The sequence below is a fragment of the Poromitra crassiceps genome, assembly GCF_964638095.1.
Source record: "Poromitra crassiceps genome assembly, chromosome: 17".
Taxonomy (NCBI): domain Eukaryota; kingdom Metazoa; phylum Chordata; class Actinopteri; order Beryciformes; family Melamphaidae; genus Poromitra; species Poromitra crassiceps.
The window spans coordinates 21,786,588-21,807,667 of NC_139635.1; the positions used below are offsets into that span (position 1 = coordinate 21,786,588).

The window sequence follows — 21,080 nt, forward strand, 5'->3', positions numbered from 1 at the left end:
GGACACGTTTACAGGCCAGTTTGCAGTGGTCCGAGGTGTATGTGGGGGCACTGAACGAGTGCCTCTCCATTGTATCTACTTGGACTCGGACCTCATGCACGGGTACATCACAGTGGCCGTGATGCAGACTCTTCCCTGGGGGACAGTAGATCTAGTCCTGGGGAATGACGCAGCGGGCATGAGGGTTTTCCCAGAGGCCGGTGAACCACCGCCGGTGGGGTCTCCTGAGAGGGAGCTCCTGGAGGCAGAATACCCTGAGCTAGTATCAGGGGGTGTGGATACTCGTGCTCAGGCGAAGGCAGTGGTCAATGAGCATGGTAAGGAACCGACACCTGCTATAGTGGAAAGCGACGAGGTTTCTGTAGTGCAGACAGTGCCTGTAGTGGAGCCCGAAGGGGATGTTTTCGAAGAGGGGCTTGTGTGTGAAGAGGGGGTTGTGAGTGAAGTGAGTGGACAGCCCTTTGTTCTGGTTGGGCCTGAGTCGGTACTCCGAACTCGTCAGACCTTGGTGGAGGAGCAACAGAGGGATCCGTCCCTGGGTCAGGCGATTGTGGAGGTGATTGACGCTCGAGAGGTGGAGCAGGTTGTGGTTGATTGTGTGGAACCGCTGCTGAAGTCCAAGCGGGGGAATTAATGTGTGCTCACGATCTTAGATGCAGCTACCTGGTACCCAGATGCAATTCCTTTATGGAGTATACATGCAGAGGTGATTGTGGAGCATCTGCAAAAGTTCTTTGCCTGGGCTGGTGTTCCACGTACGATTCAATCGGATTGAGGGACAAACTTTACATCAGGTTTGTTCAGACAGGAGATGGCTGGGTGGAATATTACCACCAGATGTTCTTCAACTTACCAGCCGCAGTCGCAGGGAGCCTCAGAAAGATTTTATAATACATTACAGGGCATGATTCAAACGTTTGTGGCGGTACAGCCAAAGGAGTGGGATGAGGACATTCCCTTTGTTTTGTTTACGGTTCGTGAGGCTCCATCTGAGTCATTGGGGTTTAACCCTTTTGAGGTAATTTCTGATCAAGTGAGGGGTCCACTGAGTATGTTCAAGGAGATGGTGATCAAACGGAAAGAGCCTAGTGAGACTGAACTGTATGTGTCAATTTTCCGCACAAGACTGAAGTTAACGTGTGATGTAGCAGGGCGTAGCCTGGCTGAAGCTAAAGTTAAAATGAAGGCTCGGTATGATAAGAAGGCTGTAAGGATATTGTTTGATCCAGGGAGAAGTTGGAGGGTTGGAATCGGCTGACGGAGTGTGGAGTTTAGTGCTGCAGCCGTAACATCTCTCTGTTAACTCATTGAGTGCCAGCCACTTTTGGAGAACGGACGCTCCCAGTGCCAGAGTTTCAGAGCGTTTTCAGTGATTTCTTGAGGCCCACAGAATATTGTGTGATATTACTATGTAAACACCGAACACGCACAAAGAACGAGCTGACTCTCTTCTATCATCTGCAAAAAAAAGTTTATTGATCCCATTTTCCGTTCTTTAGTTATGAGCCGGAGAAGATAGCTTGATTTAACCAAAAACAGCCATTTTTTTCTAGAAGCTGAGATAATGAGCCTTTTGTGAAATTAAACATTTCAAGCACATCACTGACTCTGAAGCTAATATTTTCTAATGTAGTCACACCTCAAAAATAATTTCCTTCAATAAAACAGTGAAGGCCAGGGAATTTTGTTTGGCAGAATAATATTTTTTAGCTGCAACCAGCAGCGCTGGCCCCTGCGTGCGCTGCTGGTTGCAGCTTCTTGCTGGTCTTGATTTGCTGCTGGTGGGCATCGGATATTCTGGCTTGCGTTTGCCAATCCTGTCCTGCTGTCTGGGTCTGTCTGGGTCAGTGTTGTGTGCTGCTCTGCGTGCCCCCCCCCCCCCCCTCCGTATGGGAGTGTCTCTGGTGGCTTTCTGCTGCGTTTGCTGTGCACAATGAAGGGTGCGCGACATCCAGCTTTTTTACAGCGTTCCGCGTGTGTTTGTCACCGGCTCCCATGCTTCCAGTTGAGAATAATAACAACTCCACGGCTGATCATGTGGATGTGCTGTCGCAACGGACACGGAGGGGCTCAATTGTGGCAGCAGATTGGCTGCTGCAGGCACAGCTAACGTTATGCTTCATGCATATCGATTTCCGTTTCCCCAACGACTTCTTCTTTGTTTTTTCCTCGCCTTTCTGTAATCTGGAGAGCACTGTCGCCACCTAAGGGTTCTGTAAAATAGGTTACACACATTCAATAGCTCCCATATTGTAAGAGGCGATGTAAGCTTAGATCCATGTCCCACCGTCAAAAAACGCAATTGACGAACATACTCGTCCTTGGCACTCTACGTTACTAAACCAATTGACGAACATGCACTCAATGAGTTAAACACATTTCTGGCAAGGAAAATGAAACTGCCAAGGTCTTGTTTAGAGGCTAGGAAATGTCTGATTCACAGAAAGTAAATTACTTTGATCTTGCTCTTGTAACATCCAATTCATTTATTTACAATCATTACTGGTTTCAGAATACATTTATCCTTCCGCCACAGAATATAGTTCCATACACAAGATCAATGATTGCACTAAACATTTAGTTGCCTTTGAGCCAAAAAACAACTAACCTATTCCTTAACGGGATTCACAGTTATTGATACATTGCCTGTAAAAGTACAGTTATTTAAACAGTTATCTAAAGCAGCCCGTTTTGGTGGTGGTGTGTTGATATCTGGTGACGGCAGAGGGCGTTTGTTTGTTTGACAGTCCCAGGTTCGGGGTCCGGGCGCTAGTCCGACCTCCCGCTAGTCCGAACTCGTGACAACTCAAGCTCAGCCAGTTCTCTCTCCCCAATTTCACCATGTCGTTCTTTGTTCACTTCACCTTCATCTTCATCTAACCACTGCTCAAAACTCAATCCACCCAGTAAATCAAACGTTACTACGAAATCGGACATTTCCTTGTTAGAGATCGGCCATTTCCTTGTTAGAGATTTGCAGACTGACAGGCTAACAGTGGGCGGAGTCAGCACAGGGAGCGGAGTCAGCATCAGGGAGCGGAGTGATACTGCGGTTGGAGCCGAACTGTAGATTGTTGGCCTATTTACCACTGTTGCTAGCCAATCAGAATCCAGTATTCACTCATGCTGTTGTAGAAAAAGGAATTTTGTTTGGCAAAATAATATTTTTTAGCTGCAACCAGCAGCGCTGGCCCCTGCGTGCGCTGCTGGTTGCAGCTTCTTGCTGGTTTTGATTTACTGCTGGTGGGCATCAGATATTCTAGCTTGTTTGCCTGTCTCTGTCCATCGAGCCTGCTGTCTGGGTCTGTGTTTACTGTCAATGGTTGTATGCTGCCCTGCGTGCCCCACCCCCCTCCTCCTCCTCCGTGGGAGTGTCTCTGGTGGCTCTGCTGCGTTTGCTCTGCGTTTGCTCTGCACTGAAAAGTGCGCTGCACCCCGCTTTTTCACAGCGTGTCGCCGGCTCCCAGCTGAGAATAATGTAACTTTTCAGAAAGACGCTGGTGTCTGCAACTAAATCATGCGGATGGGCTATCGCAGCGGACACGGAGGGGCTCAATTGTGGCAGCAGATTGGCTGCTGCAGGCACAGCTAACGTTATGCTTCATGCATATCGATGCATACGGATGCGATTTCCGTTTCCCCATGACTTCTTCTCTGTTTTTTACTCAACTTTCTCTAATCTGGAGAGCACTGTCGCCACCTAATGGGTCTGTAAAATAGCTTTTACACATTCAACATTCACCATACTTTCACAGAGATGGATCGGGCTTTGATCCACGTCCCACCGTCAAAAAACGCAATTGACGACTTTAGTCGTCATTGGCACTCTACGTTAGTATTTGAATTGACGACTACTCGTCCTTGGCACTCAATGAGTTAAAGGTGATGGATAATATTTTTTGTGACGCTAAGTTTTTTTTGTATTTTTGCTCTTTTAGTGGGTGTGGGGGTATGTCACAGAGTGATATGTGACTGATATGTATTGTCAGACACTACGGATGCACGGTATACCGGTACCAGAATACAACCGCGATATCCTTCTATTAAAAACGGTACTATACCACGTTAATTTAGTACCGATACTTAAAGAAATGTCATGGTTGCGTCAGTGTGCGACCGTGGTGTATGTAGCGGAGGAGACCGCAGCTCCGCAACTGCTCTCTGACTGTCTGTGTGTGAGCCTCAGCCTGCCGAGTTGGCCCCTCCCCTCTCTCTCTCTGGTCACACACAGCTCAAATTTCACTCCTCAGCAGCCCTGATCCATGGAATGTACAAGCAGTCTTGCAAGCCGTCTTGTAGAGAAAGCAGATGCACGAAGCGAAATATGGAAGTATTTTCCTTACGTTGCCGACAGCGAAGGCAAGCCCGTGGACACACGCATCAAAGCCAGTCTGTAAAAAGTGCTTCAACGCGACGCAGGTGAAAGGCTATTTCTCTCCGACAGGCATCCTGACTTGTTTCAGTTCAAAGACTGGTTAGGGAATGTGAAGGATACATACATGCCCTCTTAAGTCAAACGAGTGTGATTTATTGTGTGACAAGCGAACTTGTTTCACCATCAGAGTTTTGACGAGGCAATTAAGGCAATGGGTAGGCCTATGCGCTGCCTAGTAGGTTACGAGCACAGACAGAATGAACAGTCACGACGGTGGATAACGTAACTATCAAAGAGATCATAAACTCAATGTAAAAGCCCCAATACCACCATGGACCTGACTCAAATATGTACTAAATAATTAAATCAAGGCCATAGAGTGTCATTAAAGCCCTTACATGGCATGCAGCAATCTGATGTCCCCCATACTAATATTTACAATAATCCAACCGTTAATGTTACAGTAATTCATTGTCAAAAACACACCTAGATGTGTTACACCACACAATAAACCACTGCCAAATAGCCTATATTTCAATAGCCTATTTATTGTGAATGCAAATAATAAACATCAATGACATTAACTCTAAATCTGGCACTTAATGTTGATGAAGCTCAAGCCCAGGATGATTAGCCCACATACAGCACTGAGCACACTACAGTTGATGTGCACTAAAGTAGACCGAACACAAAATGAAATGAATCAATACACCTTGGCAGAGTTCTGCACTCTACTGAGCACATTTCTCCTTTTCTATTTAGTCAAATTTATAATTTAGTCAATTAGATTTAAAAATGACAATGATATCAAACTGAACAATTTAATATGTTATGATTATTATTACATTCCACAATTTTTCCTGATGTTTTAACTTTTTGCCGTGGTATCGTTTCAGTATCGTTATCGAGATACTTAGGCAGGTATTGGTATCAAACTCATAATTATGGTATCGTGACATCCCTATCAGACACCCCCTTGTTTATTTATGATATTGTAATTTACGTCTTTGCCCAGAGAGTCAAACAGGAAGTGGGAGTGGCTTAGATATTATGTCAGTGGATTTCAGGTGCGCAGCCCCCCTTTCTGCGATTGATTGAAGCCGAGCCATGGATTCTCTGGAGCCCCTGTTCTCTCGTAGTTTTCCCTCTGTTTTCACGTGTTAGTGTGTGTGTGTGTGACTTTTGTTTTAAGAAGCGTCTTATGAGTAAAGGCTGCCTGAATCTGGCCTCCACTACCGACTGGGCTGGCCATACAAGCCGGGCTGTCTAGATGTCATTGCCCCATGCTGTAGAGCCTAGTCCCTCATTGCGCGGCTCGCGAGACGCTGGCGGCTCTCAAAGCTTTAGTTGGCGGCTCTAGGAAATTGCAAAAAAAAAAAAAAAAATCCCCTGCTCTCCCAAAAATTTCAATAAACCTTTATGGCATATTATTACAATACAACAATACTGGTGTTGACAGTAATAAAAGGTGCCAAATCATTCAAAACAATAAGCATTTTGCTTTTAGGAGTATTGTGCCAGCGTGCAGCGCTGTTCCAAAACATGTCAACGTGTGTCGTTGCCTGGGAAACGCACATCCCATAATACAACTGTTCGCATCGCATCCCATAATAGTATGATGATACTTGGGATGCCATTGCGAACATAGATGTGAACAGGTTAGCTAAAACTTTAGCGTCGCCAGCAACGGCCCCCACCGTTGCGGTCGGGGTACGTTTCGAAATCCCTCCAGGCCTGAAAGATTTTCTAGGGGAAACTGGTATATGTGTGTGTGTGTGTGTGTGTGTGTGTGTGTGTGTGTGTGTGTGTGTGTGTGGAAAACAATAAAACAAAAAAATGGTAGGCAGATGTGCTTGGTCGGGGTGGCTTTTGGTATTTTGCGGTAAAAGTGGCTCTCCTATTGACTTTGTCCTGCCAGTGCGGCACACATCGAAGAAATAGTGAGGATCACTGCTGTAGAAGGTAGGCTGCTCCCATCCATTTTGAGACTTCTGGTTTGATATTTCTGTGCAAAGACGTTCTGTGTTATTGTGAGGTTTGGATTGTACTAGACACAAGTGTAAGATGAGATTTATTTTGTTAATCATTGTTTTAAGATGATCTTATTTTGGGTATGGTTTATGTTTACATGCTGTGATTAATGGTTCATCAGGTCATAAATATATTCTGTCTAGTTCTATTCTAAAGTAGGAACTATATACAGCTTGGCTGTGTAGGGAGTAGAATGGGCGGAGTGATACCCCAAACAGGGAAGTGACCCCAAGCAGAGAGGCTTGGTGGCGGTTGTCATTGTGAAGTCGAACAATAAAGTTACCTGAAGTGATTCAAGACAGAAGCTCTCCTCGTGCAGTTATTATCCACGACCCGAAGAAAGGTTTATTAATTAAGGAGTTAACGCTACACAACACCAGCGTTACACAAGCTTGCGTGCTGTCATGTCTTGTCACCTTGCTAAACTTCACATTGTTTGTTGCAGATTCCCAACAATAAGAAGTCTGCTCCAGCCTCCAAATCCAATCCAGACTCCACCTACCAGAGCCTCAGTCCAGCCACCATGGATCAGGACCAGTCATACTCTCCTCTCAAAAAGGTGAGGTAAACATCAGAGATGATTTGCTCCAAGCAGAAACTGCAGGAGCTACTGAAGATACAGATGCAGCCACCTTTAATTGGCTGCTGATCCCTGACAGGTCCTTGGCAGATTAAACAAAAATAACACAAAAACTTAAAGGGCCCATATTTTGTTAATATAATGTATTATTATTTTATTGCCTCCAGTAGAGTAACTTATTGCATCATTCATAGTTCAAAAAACTCATTGTTTATCTTGTACTGGCTCTCACTGCCCCCTTCAGTTCACCCTGTCTGAAACGCTCTGTTTTAGGTCCTGTCCCTTTAAGAACCCCCACCCTCCGGGAAATACTCCAGGCGGGCAGCGCGAGGAAGTTTGTGTTTGCAAACCTCTACCCAGAGGACCCGGACCCCAAGTTGAGAACCACTGCAAATCACAATCGTGCAGAGAGGGAGAGAGAGAGAGAGAGGGATAGAGAGAGAGAGGGAGAGGAAGGGGCAGAGGACGCTGTGTTTGGCTGCAGCTACCTCGATGTTTCCTCAAAGTTGAATCGAGAGTAATGAAGGGACTGAAAGGAAATGACGCGATTTTCGTCAGTATAACTCAAACCAATCAAAAGGAAACATTCACCATGACGTGTACATAGGGGTTGGCTATAATTGAAGTGACAGACCAATGGTCAAATAAAAAAATCCAGTTGGGGATTTACTCTCAAAGGCGAGGAGTGACGATTTTTTGGTGTGCCGTTTATCTCCAGGCAGCCTGAGACGCTGATTTCCCCCCTCTAAACAGAGCTCGATTTAACTTATTATTTCGGTCTTTTTCAAAATATTTTTTTCATTTTATAGTAGTAATGGTGCATATTTATCGATACAAGCAGTGTTTTTATTCCAACATGAACCAATAGTATGTTTAATACTAGATTGAAATGAGGCCAGAATGCAGAAATCTCCCATTGTGATTACATTAGAGCGGGGGGTTCGTCCTGCCTAGCATAACACATCCGACACACAGCACAAAGCCAGCACCAAGACTGAAGAAACTCACTGACTTTAAACGACTGGACACTGCTTACCGCTACAGCTTTTAACCAGGACTTCTATCAGGAACTACTAGATACTCAGATAAACACAAATAAAGTGAAAGGCAGATAAGGCCGAGGCGAGTGGAAACTAGCAGCATTAGTTACTGTTGGCAGTGTACTGGAATGTCAGAACAGGGGAGGGGCAGGGCGGACGGGTGAAGGCTAGGGCGCGCGCAGGCCCGGGCTAGGCTTGGCATCACCATGGTAACAAGTTCTACTGACGTCACTAGGACTATGGCTCTTGCACAAATCGGCACAAATCCATCTCCTCTGGTCTACGAGACTTCATGGGGGGGAGGGGGGGTTCATGGGGGTAACATTAAAACACCTTCACCTGTTTATTTGAAGCTTAGCCCATGTTTAATATGACCATCCAAGATTGTAACAACATATATATTGTGACGATTCGGGTATTCGTCCAGGAACAGGAGACTTATAGTTGGTACAGGCTTTTATTCATGACTCACACTCATAGCTTCCAGCTCTTAGCCACACTCGGCTACGCTCCTAGCTATACACACGTCTACTCCAGCTCTTCACATAGCTTGACTGGCATCACCACGAGACAGGAAGTGCCACTTACACACCGTTCCCCCCAGGAACAACCCCACACATCAGTTCCTAGCTACACACCGAGACACCCCATTACATGTCAAAAACCCTAAAAAACCAGCTCCCACGCTGGCACCCACAACCCACACATATCCCCCTGTACCAAAACACACCAACACTTTTCCCCCAACATCTTTTTTCCCGTCACCACATCAAATTCTATTCCCCAACAACATTTCAATTTCCCAACCATTAGTCCCTTCTTTTTTCAACACACCACTTAATTTCCGTTCCACCACCACCATCATTTCGTTACTTCACATCACCCACATTTTCAATTAACACAAGCCCCAACATTTACATTATTTCTCTTTTCTTTTCCCATTCATTTAAACCACCACCATTTCCATCCCCCCTTTCAAAGCTTCTGGCCACCTGAAGCACTCTAGTCCCTCTCAACCCCCAGTGGGGTTAGTCCTCTGCAGGGTGACTCTTTTCAACCCCTTTTCTGTGCTCTACAGTCATCACACGCACTGCAGTATCTCTGCACGTCCTGCTTGTGTTTTCCCCAGTAGAACAGTTTACAGATGCGGCTGAGTGTCTCTTCAGCCCCAAAATGACTGGATCCAGGGCCCTTGTGCGCCCCCCTCAGTGCCAATTCCCGCAGGCAACTGGGCACAACCTACTGGAACCCCTTTCTCTCCAAACGCCCATTTTTACACAGACCCAGGTCCGAAAACATGTTCCACAGTCCCCTCATGGCACCGGAACACAGGTGAATCTCCTCCACAGGGGGCCGGCGTCCGGCCGCTACCCACGCGTACACCGGACCGATATCCGCGTCCTCCGCCTGCCTGCGTTTCCACTCATCCACTTTGACATCCCAGATGTCCATATCGTTGTCCGTCAGGTCTACATCTGCACAGTCCTCCTCTTTCTCCTTCACCTCTTGCACTCGCTCGTCCTCTCGTCCCCCTCCCCCAGGGGGCAGCGTGTTGAGGGCAGCAGGGCGAACACCACCGGCATCGATCTCCACCTCGGCTTTCTGCACAGCAACCGTGGGGGGTGCAGAGCAGCTTGGCTGGGCCGGCTCCTCCGGCACTAACCCCTCTCGCTCCCCCGGAGACACGAGCGTCGCTCTCCCGACTGTAACAGCGTTGCAGATGATGTCTCTCTCTTCCCTCTGGCTGCTCAACACGAGCCCCGCTCTCCTGATTGTCTCGTCGCTGATGATGATGTCTCCCTCTACCATGGGGGGTGCAGAGCAGCTAGGCTGGGCCAGCTCCTCCGGCGTTAGCAACACCCGCTCATCTGGACACACAAGCGTCACTCTCCTGACCTGAATAACCGGCTCTGCACTGCTCCGCTGCTCCGCTGCCTGTTGCTCAGGCTGCTCCGCTGTTCCTCTGCCTGTTGCTCCGGCTGCTCCCCCGGCTGTGTGTCTCCTCCATTCCCCAAAGTCTCAGTGCACTCTCTGGCTAAGTGCTCAGGTGAACGGCAAGTCCAACAGAGTCTCACCTGCCCGCCGCCTGCACGTCTCTCCTCTCCCGCTGTCCTCCGGTCTCCGACAGCCTCTCGACACTCCCTGGCTAGGTGGCCAAACGCTCCGCACGACCAGCAGACACCCGGCTGTCCCCAGTACCGTTGCTCCGCGTACCTGGTCTGTCCCCCGGGACCGCCGCGACACCACCTCGCTAGGTGCTCATGTTCCCCACAAGTCCAACACAGTCTCTTTTGCGGCTCCTCCGGCCATTCTCCACGCTGCGTTACCTCTGTGCTCAGCAAGTCCACACGCTGCATGACTTCCCGCAGCATCCTCATCAGCTCCTCTGCCCAGGCAGGCGTAGCTTCCAATAGCCGCCTGACTTCTTTCAACAAACGGGCTTCCATACCCGCAAGCACCGAGCTGATCACCGTCGTCAGCTCCTCTTTCCTCCCGTTCACCGACGACCATTCCCCGTCGCGCACCATCGCACGTGGTGCTCCTAGCAGCTAGTACACGCAGCTAGCCTCGTAGCAGTTAGCACGCACAGCTAACCGCCCACGCCAGGTCGAGCCCGAGCCTCCAACTTTCTCAAGATTCAAGATTCAAGATTCAAGATTTTTATTGTCACTCCATGGTACAAGTATCACGTGTGAAATTCTTGTGCTGTGGACTCCGTTTACGACATAGTACAAATAGGCAACAAGCAATGAGCAATAGGCAATAAGAAATAGGCATCAATAAGCAATACTAAGCAGCAATAGGCAATAAGGCAGAATAGCGATAAGACAAGTCAGTGGCATATTCATTGCACATAGGTGCACATGTCATGTGCATACGTTAGACGTGTTCAGACATTTTAAATTCAACGTATTTGACATACAGTGCAAATAGCATGTACCTTATTAAACATACAATTAAACATTAGGCATTGTGCATACGTTAGACGTGTTCAGACATTTTAAATTCGACGTATTTCACATACAGGTGCAAATAGCATGTACCTTGTTAAACATACAATTAAACATTAGGCATACATAATGGTAGCAGCTGCAGTACGGTACGGTACGACTACTACACTATTTGTGTATGTTAAGGAGTCTCGTGGCCTGCAGGAAGAAACTGTTCCTCAAGCGATTTGTGCGTGCTTTTGGAACCCTGTATCTCCTCCCTGAGGGTAGCAGGGAGAACAGGCTGTTGTGGGGATGGTTTGTGTCTTTGATGATCTTCAGGGACCTCCTGAGGCACCGCTGGTTATACAGTTCATGCTGTTCTGGCAACTCGTCTCCTGTTACGTGCTGGGCCGCGCGCCTCACCCTCCGTAGCGCCCTGTGATCCATGGTGGTACAGTTCCCGTACCAGGCGGTGAAGCAGCCAGTCAGCAGGCTTTCAATGGTGCCTCTGTAGAAGTCCCTGAGGATTTCTTTCCTTAGCCCAAATTTCTTCAGGCGCCTGAGTCCGTGTAGTCGCTGTTGGGCCTTTTTGACAACAGTGGCGGTGTGGCCGGCCCAGGTCAGGTCCTGGTGGATGTTGACTCCCAGGTACTTGAAGCTGTCCACCCTTTCCACCACTGTGCCGTTGATGGTGATTGGGGGGTGTGCGCCCCCCCCTCTCCTGTAGTCCACAATGATCTCATTGGTCTTGAAGACGTTCAGAGAGAGGTGGTTGTCCTGGCACCATTGTTCCAGGACCCTCACCTCCTCTCTGTAGGCCGTCTCGTCGCCCCCCGAGATCAGCCCCACGACTGCTGTGTCGTCTGCAAACTTCACGATGGTGTTTGAAGTTTGAGTCGCCACGCAGTCGTGGGTGTAGAGGTCGTACCAGAAGGGGCTGGAGACGCACCCCTGGGGCGCTCCTATGCTGATGGTCAGTGGGGAGGAGGTGAGGTTGCCCACCCTCACCACCTGGCGGCGGTCTGTCAGGAAGTCCAGGATCCAGTCGCACATCGCTGTGTTTAGTCCCAGGTCCCTGAGTTTGCTTACCAGCCTGGAGGGTACTATGGTGTTGAATGCTGAGCTGAAGTCCACGAACAGCATTCTTACATAGGTGTCCTTCCCCTCCAGGTGGGACAGGGCGGTGTGGAGCACGTGTGCTACTGCATCCGCTGTGCTCCTGTTGGGGCGGTATGCAAACTGTAGCGGGTCGTGGTCCGGGGGGAGTGTGGGGCGGATCTTTGATATGACCAGCTTTTCAAGGCACTTGCTGGCTATTGGCGTGAGGGCTTTTGGGCGCCAGTCATTGAGGCTGGTCACTTTTTGCTGTTTGGGAATGGGGATGATTGTTGCTGCCTTGAAGCAGGAGGGAACTCGTCGGAGGGAGAGAGACTGGTTGAAGATGTCTGTGTATACGGCTGCCAGCTGGTGGGCGCAGGCCTTGAGGACCCGCCCGGGGATGCCGTCCGGGCCGGCCGCCTTGCGTGGGTTGATACGCAGGAACGACCGGCACACTTCGTCCTCAGTGATGGTGAGAGGGCGGTCTGGATCAGTGGGGGTTGGGAGGTGGGGGGGGTTGGTGGTTAGGTGGGAATGGGAGGGGGGGGTGTGATGAGGGGGGAGAGGTGGCAGGGGGGGGAGGGGAGGAGGGGGGGGTGATGGGGGAGGGAGGTGGCAGGGGGGGAGGGGAGGAGGGGGGGGTGATGGGGGAGGGAGGTGGCAGGGGGGGGAGGAGAGGGGTGGTGGGGGGGAGGAGAGGGTGGGAGGTGATGGGGGGAGGAGAGTGGGAGAGGGGTGGGAGGGGGGGGGGAGGGGAGGCGCTCTGGCAGAGGAGTCGAACCTAGCGTAGAACGCGTTGAGTTCGTCCGGTAGGGTGGGTGACGTGCTGGGGTTCTGTCGTTTCACCTCTTTGAAGTCTGTAGCAGCATGGAGACCTCTCCACAGGTGTCTGGGGTTGTTGGTGTCCAGTTTTGACTCCAGCTGCCTTCCGTAATCTCTCTGTGCTTTTTTAATAGCGGTCCAGAGGGCATATTGTGCCTGCTTGTATTGTTCTGGTGTGCCTGAACTGAAGGCGGTGGTCCTGGCGTGTAGGGCAGCCCTGACGTCGCTGTTGACCCAGGGCTTTTGGTTTGGCATTATTTTGACCCTCTTTGTGGGGACTATGTCGTCGGTGCACTTCTTTATAAAGCATGACACCGTCTCTGCGTACGCGCCCAGGTCTCCCGCCGCTTTGAACTCCTCCCATGCTACTTGGTCAAAACAGTCCCTCAGGATGTCGTCTGATTGGTCTGACCAGCAGTGGGCGGTTCGGAATGCCGGGGGCTGTTTTTTCAGTTTGTGTTGGTACCTGGGCACCAGCAGGATGGAGGCGTGGTCTGATTTGCCGAAAGGTGGGCGGGGTACGGCCTTGTAGCCATGGCGGATATTTGTGTAACATTTATCCAGTGTATTTTTGCCTCGGGTGGGGAAATGGACATGCTGGTACAGCGTGGGCATTCTAACTCTCAGGTTTGCCCTGTTAAAATCACCAGTCACCACCAGGGCCATTTCCGGTTGTTTTGCCTCCTGTGCGCTGATCGCTCGTTGCAGCTCCTTCAGTGCGACCATGGCGTTTGCTTGTGGAGGGACGTATACCCCCATTGCGGTTACTGTCGTGAATTCTTGTGGACTCCAGAACGGCACGCATTCAAGCATTACATATTCAAGGTCCTCCGAGCAGTATCTCCCAATGACTGTGATGTTTACACACCAGTTTACGTTAATCATTAGACAAACGCCCCCTCCCTTCATCTTACCGGATCATTCGTTTCTGTCTCCTCTGAATACACTCCGTTCCTCCTTACTCTTTCCCCTCCTGGCCGACGCAGAGGCAATTTTTCACGTTTCACTTCTGACACCAATGTGACGATTCGGGTATTCGTCCAGGAACAGGAGACTATAATAGTTGGTACAGGCTTTTATTCATGACTCACACTCACAGCTTCCAGCTCTTAGCCACACTCGGCTACGCTCCTAGCTATACACACGTCTACTCCAGCTCTTCACATAGCTTGACTGGAATCACCACGAGACAGGAAGTGCCACTTACACACCGTTCCCCACAGGAACAACCCCACACATCAGTTCCTAGCTACACACCGAGACACCCCATTACATGTCAAAACCCTGGGTCGCTACAATATGATACAAAATTAAGAAATGCATAATATGGCCCCTTTAACTTAATATACTTAAACTTAACTTACATGTAACTCAACTAATCATAACTTTAACCAATTCAACCTCTTAATAAACAATATAGATATTCTTATTATTTTTTCTAAAGCAATGTCCCTCATGGTGTAACAAAGTACAGTTCTTTGCACGGCAAAGGTGGACTGTATGGTGATGCAAGTTCTTCCTCATGGTGGTCTTCCTTGGTGAAGGCCGGGTGGTTAGACCATCCACATTGTTGGGAACCTTTTTCAGCAGGTATCTCAGGGTCACAAGTGTTTGGCCCCTCAGCCTGTAGGCTACACCTCACATGAGGGGGGCCAAGAGCAAATTAGCCTCCGTCTGCAGATGGATTCCAACTGCGAGCTCTCATCAACACACCCATCTTGAGCTGGTCGAAGCTGCCATGGCTCCATCTTCCTAGTGGCTTCCTTCAGTTGTTTTTGGTTCCAAGCCGACCTTTTGTAAGCAATGTTGCTGGGAAACGGCAGCAGCCGACTTCAATGGAGAATAGGTTGCATGCCATCCTTTGACAAGAGCCTCATCATCAATCAAATTTGGGAAAATGCTAAATCCTTTAAGATTTGCATGATATAAACTGTTTATAGTGTGTAGAGTTGGGACAGATGCAAGGTGTAGGACTGTGTAGGACTGTTTCCATGGTTACCACTGTATTTGAGGTGTGCTGTCACGTCTTGTCACCTTGCTAAACTTCACATTGTTTGTTGCAGATTCCTACCAATAAGAAGTCTGCTCCAGCCTCCAAATCCAATCCAGACTCCACCTACCAGAGCCTCAGTCCAGCCACCATGGATCAGGACCAGTCATACTCTCCTCTCAAAAAGGTGATGTAAACATCAGAGATGATTTGCTCCAAGCAGAAACTGCAGGAGCTACTGAAGATACAGATGCAGCCACCTTGAATTGGCTGCTGATCCCTGACAGGTCCTTGGCAGATTAAACAAAGATAACACACAAACTTAAAGGGCCCATATTTTGTCAATATAATGTATTATTATTTTATTGTTGGCCTCCAGTAGAGTAACTTATTGCATCATTCATAGTTCAAAAAACTCTTTGTTTATCTTGAACTGGCTCTCACTGCCCCCTTCAGCTCACCCTCTGTCTGAAACGCTCTGTTTTAGGTCCTGTCCCTTTAAGAACCCCCACCCTCCGGGAAATACTCCAGGCGGGCAGCGCGAGGAAGTTTGTGTTTGCAAACCTCTGCCCAGAGGACCCGGACCCCAAGTTGAGAACCACTGCAAATCCCAATCATGCAGAGAGGGAGAGAGAGAGAGAGAGGGAGAGAGAGAGAGAGGGAGAGGAAGGGGCAGAGGACTCTGTGTTTGGCTGCAGCTACCTCGATGTTTCCTCAAAGTTGAATCGAGAGTAACAAAGGGACTGAAGGGAAATTACGCGATTTTCGTCAGTATAACTCAAACCAATCAAAAGGAAACATTCACCATGACGTGTACATAGGGGTTGGCTATAATTGAAGTGACAGACCAATGGTCAAATAAAAAAATCCAGTTGGGGATTTACTCTCAAAGGCGAGGAGTGACGATTTTTTGGTGTGCCGTTTTTCTCCAGGCAGCCTGAGACGCTGATTTCCCCCTTCTAAACAGAGCTCGATTTAACTTATTATTTCGGTCTTTTTCAAAATTATTTTTTCATTTTATAGTAGTAATGGTGCATATTTATCGATACAAGCAGTGTTTTTATTCCAACATGAACCAATAGTATCTTTAATACTAGATTGAAATGAAGCCAGAATGCAGAAATCTCCCATTGTGATTACATTAGAGCGGGGGGTTCGTCCTGTCGAGCACACAGCACAAAGCCAGCACCAAGACTGAAGAAACTCACTGACTTTAAACGACTGGACACTGCTTACCGCTACAGCTTTTAACCAGGACTTCTATCAGGAACTACTAGATACTCAGATAAACACAAATAAAGTGAAAGGCAGATAAGGCCGAGGCGAGTGGAAACTAGCAGCATTAGTTACTGTTGGCAGTGTACTGGAATGTCAGAACAGGGGAGGGGCAGGGCGGACGGGTGAAGGCTAGGGCGCGCGCGGGCCCGGGCTAGGCTTGGCATCACCATGGTAACAAGTTCTACTGACGTCACTAGGACTATGGCTCTTGCACAAATCGGCACAAATCCATCTCCTCTCGTCTGCGAGACTTCATGGGGGGGGGGGGGGGGTTCATGGGGGTAACATTAAAACACCTTCACCTGTTTATTTGAAGCTTAGCCCATGTTTAATATGACCATCCAAGATTGTAACAACATATATATGATACAAAATTAAGAAATGCATAATATGCCCCCTTTAACTTAATATATTTAAACTTAACTTACATGTAACTCAACTAATAATAACTTTAACCAATTTAACCTCTTTTATAATAATATATATTATAATATAATAATAATATTCTTATTATTTTTTCTAAAGCAATGTCCCTCATGGTGTAACAAAGTACAGTTCTTTGCACGGCAAAGGTGGACTGTAGGGTGATGCAAGTTCTTCCTCATGGTGGTCTTCCTTGGTGAAGGGTGGTTAGAGCATCCACATTGTTAGGAACCTTCTGTATCTTCAGCAGGTATCTCAGGGTCACAAGTGTTTGGCCCCTCAGCCTGTAGGCTACACCTCACATGAGGGGGGCCAAGAGCAAATTATAGCCTCCGTCTGCAGATGGATTCCAACTGTGAGCTCTCATCAACACAACCATCTTGAGCTGGTCGAAGCTGCCATGGCTCCATCTCCCTAGTGGCTTCCTTCAGTTGTTTCTGGTTCCAAGCCGACCTTCTGTAAGCAATGTTGCTGGGAAACGGCAGCAGCCGACTTCAATAGAGAATAGGGTGCATGCCATCCTTTGACAAGAGCCTCATCATCAATCAAATTTGGGAAAACGCAAAATCCTTTAAGATTTGCATGATATAAACTGTTTATAGTGTGTAGAGGTAATGCAGGACAGATGTAGGGTACATGCAAGATGTAGGACTGTTTCCATGGTTACCACTGTATTTGAGGTGTGCTGTCATGTCTTGTCACCTTGCTAAACTTCACATTGTTTGTTGCAGATTTCCACCAATAAAAAGTCTGCTCCAGCCTCCAAATCCAATCCAGACTCCACCTACCAGAGCCTCAATCCAGCCACCATGGATCAGGACCAGTCATACTATACTCTCAAAAAGGTGAGGTAAACATCAGAGATGATTTGCTCCAAGCAGAAACTGCAGGAGCTACTGAAGATACAGATGCAGCCACCTTGAATTGGCGGCTGATCCCTGACAGGTCCTTGGCAGATTAAACAAAGATAACACAACAACTTAACTTAATATACTCAAACTTAACTTACATGTAACTCAACTAATCATAGCTTTAACCAATTCAACCTCTTAATAAACAATATAGATATTTGTATTTTTCTTCTAAAGCAATGTCCCTCATGGTGTAACAAAGTACAGTTATTTGCATGGCAGCTGGCTGGCAGCCGGCTGCAAGCGCCAATTCAAGGTGGACTATATGGTGATGCAAGTTCTTCCTTGGTGAAGGGTGGTCAGAGCATCCACATTGTTGGGAACCTTCTGTATCTTCAGCAGGTATCTCAGGGTCACAAGTGTTTGGCCCCTCAGCCTGTAGGCTACGCCTCACATGAGGGGGGCTGCCAAGAGCAAATTAGCCTTTGTCTGCAGATGGATTCCAACTGTGAGCTCTCATCAGCACAATCATCTTGAGCTGGTCGAAGCTGCCATGGCTCCATCTCCCTAGTGGCTTCCTTCAGTTGTTTTTGGTTCCAAGCCGACCTTCTGTAAGCAATGTTGCTGGGAAACGGCAGCAGCCGACTTCAATGGAGAATAAACAAGTTTTCCCGCACTGGCCTAGGGCGGCGCCATAGCAGCCTTATATGTCCCCGGCTTCCGGTTAAGTCCACATTGCGTCCACAGCAGCCTAAGTGATGTTGCCAATAAGCTACGACTTAAATAGAGACTTATTAACAAGTAGCCTACTTCAGCCGAGGCCAGCAAGACGGCAGGAAAGAAACAGAAGCGTGCCTGCCCCTGTCAAAAGCAAAAGAGACCCGATGTAGGCTGTCAATTTAGCGGAGGTAAAAAGCCTTTTTACCTACATCAGGCGAATCAATCAATCAATCAATGGCTCGTGCTTGTTGCCCGACGCTCGTATGATGAGGAGATGAATCAAAATGCTTACGACAAATAAAACCACATGGGAGCCGAGAACGAGTGCAGGAGAGTTGCCGCAGGTGCCAGGTGTGGAGTGGGAGAGATTAAGGTGCATAGCCTATTGCTGGAGATTCAAGTTGTGCGCTGTCTGCACTGACACTGTCGCACTTATTACTTTTAGCTAACGCTACGTTGTTTTTTCATCAAGGCAATGTCCAGAAGATATGGGTTCATGAGTGTCTGCAAATGCAGATAGATAGGCTACAGTAGGAGCATGCATGAATGTTGTCTGTTTCAATAACGAAAGCGTCCTTACCGAGAACGACGTGCCGATCAATTAAATATTCTTGCTGCGAAATCGGCCTCTTAATGACAACACTGGAATAATAGCCGTAATATTCATTCACAACGGGAGATAGCCTGACTGTCGGTAATTTGATGAAATACATAGCGTTACAACATACCCAACCTACTTTGTTGCTGTGGAGATATTGGTAAGCTTCGGAGCTTTTGAGATTGTTCATCGCGTTGCCGTCCACCACCATTGATTCCTCAAAATATGCTATAATCCTGCCTGTAGTTACGTTCGGCCATTTACACATATTATCTTCCCATGTGTCCACTGTCAACGGGTGTGGGATAGACACTCTTTCGTTAGACGGGAGACTCGGAGAATGATCCCAAGTTTGCATTGTTTCGGCGGTCGCTATGGCTACTACGCTAGTACATTACGCTTCTCTGTATTCCAGAAGAGACAGACATATCGCGGCCGAGTCCGGAAGCAAACCGGAAGTGCCCAGGAAACTTGTCTATATGCCTATATGCATGCCATCCTTTGACGAGAGCCTCATCAATAAAATTTTGGAAAACGCAAAGTCCTTTAAAATTTTCATAATATAAACCAGGGGTTCCCAACCTTTTTTGGAACGTGACCAGATTTTGACGTCACAAAAATCTAGGGACTCTATAGACATTCAAATTCCGGTACACCGTCGAGCAGTGACATCGTCAGTGATGTCACATGTATGCTTCTTTTTCCCTCAGAATTCATGACTTTATTCTGAGAATTCTGACTTTAATCTTAAAATTCTGATTTTATTTTCAGAATTCCGCCTTTATTGTCCGAATCCTGATTTAAAGGTATAATCTCAAACATTTTCATTGAAAGAAGTCACCATCTGATATTGACACTGTTTGGATCTCACCTGCAGTTACCACTCATCGCCATAAGTGTCACCCAAGAGAACAAAACTGAAATCTTAGATTATTAATTAATACACAGGACAAGATGTTACTATCCCTTGTGCCAAAATCAGAGGAAAAACACATTTAGAAGCCCAATCCAGAATAAAACAAGCTAACAGGCTAACAAACTAATAGACAAGACACAAATCACCAGTTACCTACCCTAGCCAACAGCAGCATGAAGCATGTCATTGGGGTTTTCAAGTGGGCACCTTCCTTCACCGATGTTTCGTTAAGTTAGGCCCACGACACCTCAAGAAGGCTTAAAGGGATAGTTCGGTTTGATTGAAGTGGGGTCCTATCAGCTAGTTCGATACACTAACTTAATTAGGTACAGTGTTCTGGAGGCTGGGCGCATTGTGGAACGAGACCGCGCACTCAGCAGGGGGGTCAACAACTAAAACGTAATTTAGCCCCCTAAAACAACGCCCACCTAAACAAATCGATATCCGTGTACATGCACGCTCTATTTTGACAATTTTCAGCGCTTTACTTTTCCGCAAAACAGCAGTTTCATTCGGCACTGCTTTTTCTCCCAACCGTACAACTACCGTATTCCTCCGCTAAAAGCCAGCACAGAGCACAGAGCCGCGGTTTACAAAGCAGGAAGGCTTAGAAGAGAGATAAAACACTGACTTACTTTAGAGACAACAAGTCACCTGGCCTCTCTGGTCTGGGACGTTTTCCACAATTTATCCTGGGAATGGTGAAAAAGGTCTGCAGGGCACCCCGGCATTTAGGGAGGAGGCGCAGCTCTCTTTCTGCCTGTTCACTCTCTGCAAAAGTTCCTCTTCTGTATTCTCTCTGGTTCATAATTGTATCCTCTTGTCACCAAGGTGAATGGCATATCATCCTCGCTATCAAAATCACTCATATTTTCGTTCGTGTATTCTATTTGTTGTGTCTTCACTAACAAACCGGGAGAAATAAAATACCCCCAAATAACTGCGGAGTAATCCAGTGCTGCGGCTTTGTGCAGGCTTTTAGCGGGGGAATACGGTAGTTGTACGGTTGGGAGAAAAAGCAGTGCCGAATGAAACTGCTGTTTTGCGGAAAAGTAAAGCGCTGAAAATTGTCTAAATAGAGCGTGCATGTACACGGATATCGATTTGTTTAGGTGGCCGTTGTTTTAGGTGGCTAAATTACATTTTAGTTGTTGACCCCCCGTACTTACAGAGAAAAGGCTGGTTTGGCTGCTGCGCTGAGTGCGCGGTCTCGTTCCACAATGCGCCCAGCCTCCAGAACACTGTACCTAATTAAGTTAGTGTATCGAACTAGCTGATAGGACCCCACTTCAAACAAACCGAACTATCCCTTTAACGGTGTAATCCAGCGTCCTGGAAACACCCCCCTCCATGCTACCACCTGCATATTACCTCACTATCTAAGCCTAGCTATCCAGGTCGGTTCAGTATGACATTCCTAACTAC

At 47.7% G+C, this 21,080-nt stretch overlaps 2 protein-coding genes across 2 annotated transcripts in view; both read left to right on the forward strand.

Moving 5' to 3' along the window:
* Nucleotides 1-21,080, forward strand: part of LOC310792253 (NACHT, LRR and PYD domains-containing protein 4C-like) — a gene marked incomplete at both ends in the record, with an annotated part of 430,843 nt that overhangs the window by 184,018 nt on the left and 225,745 nt on the right. The gene's annotated exons all lie outside the window — the stretch shown is intronic.
* LOC310792061 (uncharacterized protein) overlaps nucleotides 1-21,080 on the forward strand; it is a 53,068-nt gene that overhangs the window by 22,258 nt on the left and 9,730 nt on the right. Inside the window, exons 8-10 of the mRNA XM_083653761.1 lie at nucleotides 6,852-6,965; nucleotides 14,943-15,056; nucleotides 17,302-17,415. Coding sequence (XP_083509887.1) covers nucleotides 6,852-6,965; nucleotides 14,943-15,056; nucleotides 17,302-17,415 — 342 coding nt within the window. The remainder of the gene's footprint in view (nucleotides 1-6,851; nucleotides 6,966-14,942; nucleotides 15,057-17,301; nucleotides 17,416-21,080) is intronic.